At 63.8% G+C, this 9,542-nt stretch overlaps 1 protein-coding gene across 3 annotated transcripts in view; it reads right to left on the bottom strand.

Moving 5' to 3' along the window:
• Positions 1-9,542, bottom strand: part of TAFA5 (TAFA chemokine like family member 5) — a 193,727-nt gene that overhangs the window by 22,496 nt on the left and 161,689 nt on the right. For all 3 annotated transcript variants that reach the window (XM_032416137.1, XM_032416141.1, XM_032416138.1), the window contains exon 3: positions 8,313-8,440. In XM_032416137.1, coding sequence (XP_032272028.1) covers positions 8,313-8,440 — 128 coding nt within the window. The remainder of the gene's footprint in view (positions 1-8,312; positions 8,441-9,542) is intronic.

The following is a 9,542-nucleotide window of genomic DNA, read 5'->3' as shown; positions in this document are numbered from 1 at the left end:
CCGCGGCTGGGACCCAGCGTCCGCGCAGGAGCTGCCCACACGGCAGCAGGTGGACGGGGGACGATCTGACCGGGACCCTCGCCCCTCCTCAACGATGAGGGGTTTCCTAGGCCCCAGGTTTGCCTCCCGTACCCCGTCTTTGGTCCCTGCATGCTGCTGACCTGCATCTCCTACCTCGAGACCCATTTCTTGAGCACCTGTTGGGGTGTCCTCACCTGCATCCCAATCCCCCAGACAGGGGCCGAGGTGAGATGTAGCCCAATCTGCTCTTCAGGTACCTGGAGCAACACAGAGCCCAAACTGCCCCTTGGCCCCATCCCTCTGCCTAGGTGTCCTGGACCTGGGACAGCTCAGAGAATGCCCAGGGCGCCTTTCTATGAGGCCGGCCTGGGGCAAGGTCTGCAAGGGGGAAGCCCAGTCTACATGGCACGGGGGCCCCTGGCAGAGGAACGTGGCCAATGAGCGGCCCCCAGAGGCTGGGCATGCCAGGAAGGATGCACAGAGCCCGGGGGGCAGGGGGCTCTGCTGGGGCTTGGAACAGCTGCCTGGCCGGCTGACGGGAACCCCGGCAGAGCCCCAGGGACCACTGTCTCCCTGTTCCCAATGAACTTGTGGCCTCTGACCAACAGAGCCCCACGCTGCCTCACGCGCAACCCAGAATCATTTTTCTTGTATTGTTTTTCAGAATGAGCACAGAATGGCAGCTGAGACTCGGCTCTATAATAAAAGCTTCTAATTGCTGGGATGGCTCATTCGAGATCAGAGACAAACCCAAGCCCGCCGAACACCTCCGGGAGGCACTGTGCTCCTGGCTGGTGTCGGGATCACCCCATGTGCAGGAGCTCAGAGCTGGGGGGGGGCGGTCCACAGCACCATGGAGCCCCGGGCTCATGAGATGGACGAGCGGCGAGCTGCCTCGCGCTGGGGACAGGGCCCGCGGAGCCGGGCTGCGAGCACAGCGTTTGGGGGACGGGACATGCTGTGCCCAACGTTCCCCAGAGTCCCGGAGATCGGAAGTGAAGGAGCCGCCGGTGGCCGTGAGTGCGCAGGGAGGTGCGTTCCCAGCAGCCCACAGCTGGAGGCGGACTCACAGGGGGAGAGAAAACTGGGGGCACAGAACCGCCAGGCGCCGCAGAGACCCCCAAGGCCGCAGTGTCAGCAAGGCTATGGGAGGTCCTGCAGGAGGGGGCCCAGGAGGACCAGAACAGGGGGGCCACCTTGTGGTGGATTTCGCCTGCCAGGACGCCGCTGGACCTGCCTCCACGGCCACGGTCTCCGCCCTCCCCGCTGGGGGCCTCCAAGCTGCCCCGCACGGATGCCAGGCGCTCTGCCACTCTGGCCTCCCCAACCTCGGATGGCCTCGTGCCCGCATGTGCGCAGGCCAGGAGGCGCTCACGGGCTGGTGTGGCAGTGACCAGGCCGGAAACATGAGTCCATCCCCACACGTGCCCCTCCTCGGCCCTCCCTGCACCACGCCGGTGTCACGGGGTCCCCTCACAGACGTGGCAGACCCCCGCTCCTCCTCTCCGGCCACAGCTTCTCATCAGAGTGGCCTCACGCCCGTGGCCCCAGCCAGCCTCACCAAGGCAAAGCTCACTGCCTGCCCCAAGTTTCCCCGGGGCCCCTGGCGCACTCCGAATGGACGCCAGCATCTTCCATAGGCCCCCAGGGCCCCGCCTCACCCCTGGAGATGACCTGGCGCCTCGAGCTCCTAGGAAGCCAGGCTCTCTCCCGAGCTGGCCGCAGGGCGGGCCCTGTGCGCACCCGTCTCCCCGCTCCCCGGAGGGATCCGGAGTTCCAGGTCCGGGACGCCCCGGCGCGCTGGGCTCTGGCTTCGAGGGGCTCGGCTGCGCAGCAGGTACACTGGCGTCTGAGTCTTTGTCCGTGATCCATTTTTCCTTCTGGGTTTAGAGAGGGTGCTTTTCCACCTGCAGCCCGCGCAGACGGCCGCCGACGGATCTGCGCTCCATCTCGGCGGGCACGCGCCCTTGGGAACCCGCGTCTGGGAGCTGTGGGAATTCCGTTTTTAAGTACTTCTCTGATAATCTCTTCTCCACGTTTCTCTATTTTTGGACCTTATATTCTTCAGAACTCCTGAATTGATCTTCTAGTCTGTTTTTTTCCTACTTCTCTTAAAAAATCGACTCCATGGCTGAGACTTTCTCATTCTACTGGATTGTGAACATCCGTTAACACACTCACACTGTGTACATGCACACAAATGCACACACGTGCATGATCTTACATGTACGTGTTCATCTACGCGTGTTTTATACATACTTTATACCTCTGTTCTTATAAAAGTGATAACAGGTTATTTCCAAAAGTGCTCTTGATCTTCTTGGTGTCCAAGTCAGTGTCCTGAAATGACCATGACTCTCTTCTTCTCCTCGCAATCCTGGGGCTCGGGGGCCTGCAGGTGACAGCTCACCCCTGCGTCATGGGCGGCCCGGCCCAGTGGGGGTAGGTCGGCGGGGGCGCCTTGCAGGGGAGCATGCCAGCCGCGGGGTGATCGCACCTCCTATGTGGGGCTCAGGGGTCCCGGAGCCAAACGACCCCCAGGGTAGGGAGGGCCAGGGTCGGGGCATGCGGCCCCATTGGTGTGCCCTCCTCCTCCTGCTTCCTGACCCGCCTCTGCCCCCACGGGGCACCCGCCCACTTCAAGGCACTACTGTGTGGCCTCCTCCCCCACCACCTCCAGCGGCCCATTTGCTCCAGGTCCTCTGGCTCAGCGGGCGACCTTTGGTTGCTCTCGTCAAGCAGTGACCCTTTGCTTCCCCCACATTGGTGAGTGGGATGTGAAGAACCGATGGGCAGATGGTGGGCTTCCCAGAAGGGTCCTCAGGCCCCAAATCACAGTGACCCATGGGTTTCAGCCTCAAGCTTGGTATGTTAGTGAGGGGAAGAGGACACCCCCCCAAACTCATGTCCACCTGGAACCTCAGAAAGTGACATTTTTGGAAATGGAGTCATTAATGATGTGATAAAGTTTGTGAGCTGGAATCATCGTTGATTTGGGAAGAGCCTGGGTGGGATGGTGTCATCACGAGGCCTGGTTCTCATGGCACGTGGCCGTGGGAGGACAGGGGCACACACTGGGAGATGCAGCCACACGTCCAGGAGGGCCTGGAGCCCCAGAGGCTGGACCAGGCCACACCTCGGCTTCACCCAGCGGGAACGAACGTCTGCCACTGTGAGCCTCCAAGTGTGGGGTGATGGGGGGGCCGCCGGAGCCTCGCAGGGCGCGTCTCCAGAAAGAAGCCGCAGCGACCCCTCCGGGAGCTGAGGGGCCGCACGTCTCAGGACCTGGGTCTTTAGGAAGAGTCCCCCCTGCTGGTGCTGGCGTGGCAGGGTCCAGAGTTGCCAGGCTTCTTCCCCTCGCTGGTGTGAACCCCCGGTGGGGCTGTCGGCCGCGGGGCCGGCTGCGAGGGCTGGGCTCTCCCCTGCAGCCCTGCCTGCAGGCCACCCAGGGGCCTGCACCCCACTCCCGAGCACCCGAGCGCGGGGCCCAGACCGGCTCATCCACCGAGAGCGTCTGCTTCCTGCCATTTCCTCTCCTGTGCGCTCTGCCTTTTCTCCTTTCCGTGTCCTGTCACTTCATAGACGTGTCCAGACGGCAAAAACGAGAGGCATGTATGTTCTCTTCTTTTAACTAGGAGCTCACAACAAGCGTTTGCTAAGTTTCTACAAAGAGTCCCTGTAGGAATCTCTGTACCAGTGTGTGGGGCTCAGATCTGGAGCCCAGTTCTCAGGGCCCAGCACTCAGGGCCCAGCACTCAGAGTCCAGCACTCGGGGCCCAGCACTTGGGTCCCAGCGCTCCAGGTCCAGTGCTCGGGGCTCGGGGTCCAGCGCTCCGGGTCGAGTGCTCAGGGTCTGGGGCTCAGGGTCTGGCGCTTGGGGCCCAGCACTCGGGGCCCAGAACTCAGGGCCCAGCACTCGGGGCCCAATGCTTGGGGTCTGGGGCTCCGGGTAGAGCGCTCCAGGTCCAGTGCTCAGGGCTTGGGGTCCAGCACTCTGGGTTGAGGGCTCAGGGTCTAGCGCTTGGGGTCCAGCGCTTGGCGCCCAGCACTCGGGGCCCAACGCGCTCGGGGCCCAGGACACAGGGCCACATGTGCCCCTCCTCCTGCATGTCTGCCCCGGGCGTGGGCCTGGCACGAGGAACCCGAGTGGTGGCTGACTGGCAGAGCCACCCTCCCGGGCGCCCAGAGGGCCCAGACCTGGCACACGCTAGGCCCTCGGTGGTGCGTGGAATCCAAGGACGCAGAGACCTCCCGGTTACCTGGACAAGGCGAGCCATCCTCAGGACGGTGGAGAAGGGCAGCGGCCCCCAGCCTGCCCCACGCTCGCTCACACACCCGGGGTCAGACGCTCGGCACTGCAGGAGATGCTCGTCGGCAGAGCCCGACGGGAACAAATGAGAACATAACCCACCCGAGTGCTTCTCTGTCACGTGAACCGGTCTGCGGTGAGCGCTGACCTCTGGGACTGGTCAGCAGGCTGGGCCGGCGTCCCCTCCCAGTGTCGTCCAACAGAGATGCCCAGCCGCCTGCCCACACCTCCCGCGGCCACCCTCCTGGGACCACTGGGCACACGGGTGCTCGGGGAGCCGCTGCTGTGCCGCCAGGCAGGGCCTGCTCTTGGGAAGTGTGGTTTGGGGGAAGCGAGTGCCCAGGAAATCCAAGTTCCTGGACAGAACTAGACGGACACTCCGTGAATGCTCCTCGCCCCCCACAACGGGGCCTTCACGCAGTACAGAGTTCAGGTGTGGTCTGTGATGCTCCTCGGAAAGATGGGTTCCCATCTAGCTGGTCGACTCTGATTCGGGAGATGGGGCTGCAGCTCCTGCCGGGCACCTTGTAGTACGTCCGCGTTACAAAGTGTGGCAAAGCGACCACCGATCACGGCGTCCTGATCACCACCAGCACATGCCGCTGGCGGCCTCAGCAGCTCACATCTGGGGCGACGAGAGGCGTGGGGAGGGCAGGAGGGCGCTCTGCTCTCGGGGGGACCCACACCACCCGCCGTCAGTGGGCACAGTGGAGGACTGCGGAGCTCAGGGGAGACCGTCTCTGGGGGCGTCACGGGAGGGCACTGCTGCGCCCTGGGGTGGGGCCTGCGGCATCCCGTGCGTCTCCTTTCCTGGTGCAGACCGGCGTCCACAGGGCCGACACGGCGTGGGAAGCAGAGGCTGGGCAGCCAGCACAGAGGCCAAATCCTCCCCCGAGCCCCCAGCACGGCGGGCTCCCCACGATTCACCGTGACCTGCCGGAGTCACCGCGTCCAGCCAGTGACCCTGTGCACACGTGTGAGCCTCACCAAGTGGGACCCCCCTCAGGACACGGGATTCCCTGATATTTTTACTTAATTTCTTCTTCCCTCTCTTAAATGCAGATCATGATCCAGTAAATTAATTTCATGACCCACTAATGGGGTGAAGACCCGTCCTCTGAAGAGTAGCGCTCTCGGAAATACAAACATCAGCGTATTCCTGGGCTCTCTTCACAGGTGACCACATAATTTATCGCACGTTCTTATGTGGGCCCTGAGCGAGGGGCCAGGGGGGTGCCCGTCAGGCCCAGTGCCTGCCGCGGGTGGTTGGTGGGCACAGAGACGTGAGCAGCGTGGCCCTCACAGAGGAGTGAGCCTGACACGGTCAGCGGGGGGCGCCACTGAGACACGGCTGTGGCCACTGAGGCGGCGTGGGCAGTCACAAGGGCTCTCAAAGCCCATCTCACGGAAAACCTACTCGTGGTGAAATGGGATATCGCAGGGCTAGCCGGCATCTGTAACGGAATCGAGATGCCAACGCGAAAATGGGGATATACACTCCGGTTACATGGTGTTCGGGTCAAGAGCTCGAGTGACCTTTGAAGAACGCTGTGCAAACAGGTCACCGCACACCAGGACTGCTGTCAGCGCCAGAGATGCGTCTGCAGACACCTGGGGAGACCCCGGGCCTCCAGCATCGGCACACAGCCCCTCCACGGGATGCACCAGCCCGAGCCTCAGTGCACACGCCCTCCATACTGCAAAGGGCACCGTGCCCCAGGTGTGCACCCCATGGGGGTGAGGAGCCCCGAGAGCGGGCACTTCTCCTGGACTTGCCCCGAGCCTAGCAGGTGTCCTTCCCACACCTGGACCAGCAGGTGCATCTGCCCGAGCACCAGCTGGGGCATGCCGGCTGCCCCCCAGGGCGGGCTCCCCTGAGAACGGGCAGACGGGAGAATCGATCTTCAGAGCTAAAAGACCCGTGGGCTCGTGCAAAGCCAGACCCAGCGTTTGAGGGGGGAAGGCCCAGCAGACTGAAAGGCTGCCTCCGTGGCCCACTACCAGCTGTGGTTTCCACAGCGGTCAGACCAAGGCGATGGTCGCGAGCTCCTGGGCCCGTGGGGCCACGGGACTGGCTGCAGCAAGGGGGATGCATCCAGGAACAGAGCCTGCCTACAGACGCTGGGCCTGCTAGAGGGGCTGCAGGGCAGGGAATGCAGAGCACGGAGTGGGGAAGGGCTTGGGAGCCTCAGTCCACCTGTGCGACCGCGAGGGGTGCTGCTGGCCCACCTCCTTCAGCGGGCCTGCCCCCAGCACCGTGCTCGGGGCCTGGAGTGCAGGCCGGACCCCACAGCCACGCCCCAGGGCCACCGCTCTGGGTGGGCAGTCTGGAACCTCCCCCAGGCCTCCCCTCCTCCAGGTGTTCGCTCAAAAGACCCCATCACCTGGCATGTCCTGCCCACAGGGCTGCCGCGGGCCCTGCGGGGAACCCACATACTGACCCACAGGCCCCAGGGATGTGGGACGGCAGCCCCGGCCATGTAGGATCTGCTTGTCCCCACGTCTCTGCCTTTTGGGAACAGCACACAGACGGGGACCCCGGAAAGATCAGCTGCCTCCTGGATGCCCCTGGAGGGGGCAGCCTCACGTCAGAAGCCGCCCAGGCTCCCTCAGAGCCGCCACGTGGGTGACAGGTCACGAGCTGGCGATCCCCGCACACGTCACAGGTGCGAGGACAGGATCGCCTGCGTCTGTGCTGGACATGGCTTGGGCAGCTGACATGCTGGGGAAGGCCCCCGCTGGCCGCCCTTGTCTCTCGGCTGACAGCCGTGCTCGGCAGGTGCCCTTGGGTCCTGCCCACCTGCCGTCAATGCAGAACCACCTGATTCCCACAAACAGACGGCCCGTCCTCAGAATGTGCCCCGGAGGGGCCCTGATTGCGCTCTCCTCGGCAGCCATGGAGCTAGGCCCCCTGGACACATGGCTGGACGGCCCGCCGGGACTCCCTGCGGAGGCTGGCATGCGGGGAGGGAGGAAGCGCGTGGGATTTCCTCTGCTCCAACTCCGAGGGGCTACAGCCCCCACCTTCCTGCGCGACCCCGCAAGGAGACTCGGATGCCAGCCCAGCTTTCCGGATCCTTCCCTGGGGGCCCCAGACCTCCCTGACTGGACATTGCCAAGGCATGGAGGCGGGAATCAGGGCCAAGAGATCACAACCCACTTCAGGTCTAGGTTTCTATGTGGAGCTCACGAGGAAGAGCCGAGATTGGGGTGATAATCAGCCTGGGGGAAGGAGAGGCCCCTGCCGTGCGGGCCGAGGTCTGCGGAGCCCCAGCGCCCAAGCCAGTGGACGCAGGTCCCAGCTCCCGTGGCTCGCACCGCCGAGCGTGTGCCTTGAGGAACTTACCTTTGGAAAAGGGACCTCAGAGAGCGGCCCCAGAACCCCTTCTCCCCCTTCCCTCCCAACCTGTGGGTCAGCAGCCACGGGGACCAGGCGGGTCCCGGCTCCTGGAACAGAGCATATGCGGTGTGCCCCTCAGCAGGATCTGGGAGGGACCAGGGCACCCTTGGGGGTTTTTGAGGTCTCCGCGCAGAGTGGCCACCACGCGGTGCCCAGGGCAGGAGCCGACCTTGAGGACCAGGCCCCTCCCCAATCCTTGCTCTTTAAAGAGGCTTCACCTGCCGTGAGGGGATCCTAACCCGTCCTCCTGCCTGGAGTTGTGAGCACACCCTCCGCCCCAGAAACGAGACGACGTTACCAACCACCCTGCGTGGACACTGAGCTACCTTTTGGGTGGACGCCTTCAGGTGGGCCCATCTGCCATAGGGACAGTCTGACGGAGCCCAGGGACAGACTGATCCGGCCCCAGAGGGTGAGGGGGTTGGGGAGGGGAGGCCGCGAGGCTGGAGGCCTCTCCGCACCAAGAAGCCCACTGCCACTCTCCCCGTCGCCGCCGACATGCAGCCCCCCTCCCCACGGGTACCCGCTGCCCGGGGCTGCTTGCCCTCCCGGTGCGAGGAGCGAGCGGGGCTGCGTACGCACCGTGGTGGTCTTTATCCGCCCGCCGGGCTGTGTGCACGTCCAGCCTGACCGGTTGATCAGCAGGTCACAGCCTTCGCCCTCCAGACACGGGAGCATGTCACACCACTGCTTTGTCTTGATGATTCGAGCTGCGGGAGAGAAGAGAGCCGTTCAGCCGCTGCTCACGGGCGCCCTGGGCGGCACCAGCAGCCCCCTCCTACACGGCGGTGGGAAGGGCGGTGGGCAGCGCCTGGTGCCCTTCGGGGTGGCCGGGCCGCTATTCCTCCCTGGCTCCCCATTTAGCGCTGCTCCCCGGGTCCAGCTCTGCCACCAGCCCCTCAGTAAGTGGTAGCAAGGGGTGTTGAGGACAGTTTCCTCCCTGACGGAAAGGCCTAGAAGCAGGGGCTGCGTCCAGAAACAGAGAATGATTGTATTCACTTAACCCTCACTCAAGGACCCCCGCAGAACAATGGGCTGTTCTCCAAATTAGGACCAAGTGCACGTCCTTCTAAATGCACGTATGACTGATTGGCTGCACGTTTATAAATCCAGGGCTGATACGAGAAGGGGGGTACTCCAGTTACAAAGTCTGGGCGCTCAGATCCGATGCCCACCATGGGCCAGACATTATTTCAGCTCAAAGCTAAGTCGTCAACATGCATGCTTCCAAACACGGCATCCTCCCCAACTCTGGGCCGCTGCTAGAGAAGCCACAAAACCTGCCATTTCCCAGGAACGAGGATTTGAAGTCCGGGTCAAGGCCATGCGAGGACAGATGCGTCTTTGGGCATTTGCCCTGTGCTTGCCACACCGGACTGTCCCCTCCGGGGTGGCAGGAAAAGGCAAGCGGGCTGGGAGAGAGCTTGGCCAGCCATGGTGTGGGTCTCCGGGCCGTTCCAGGGGATACAACAGCTCGTCACCCTGACACCAGCTCCTTTCTAGGCCCTGCCACGGACGGGACTGTGCCCCCAGAGTCACGTGGTGAAGCCCTAACCCCTGGTGTGGGGGTCCTCGGAGACAGTGTTTTATAGAAGTCGTTCAGGTTAAGTGAGGTCATGAGGGTGGGGTCCCGATCTGATAGGATCAGTGCCCTCGCGAGTAGAGACACCGAGCTGTGCGAGCCCTCCTGCCAGCACCTGGGCCGGCTGGCCCGTCCTCTCAAACTCCCGGCCCCCAGGGCGGTGAGAAGGCAAACGTCTGCTGCTGAGGCCGCCCGGCCTGTGGTATTCTGTCCCCGCAGCCTCGCAGGCG

The sequence above is a fragment of the Phoca vitulina genome, unplaced genomic scaffold (assembly GCF_004348235.1).
Source record: "Phoca vitulina isolate PV1807 unplaced genomic scaffold, GSC_HSeal_1.0 scaffold19, whole genome shotgun sequence".
In the NCBI taxonomy this organism is placed as follows: Eukaryota; Metazoa; Chordata; class Mammalia; order Carnivora; family Phocidae; genus Phoca; species Phoca vitulina.
Note: the sequence above shows the minus strand (reverse complement) of the source record. Positions and strands in the feature narration are given on the sequence as shown.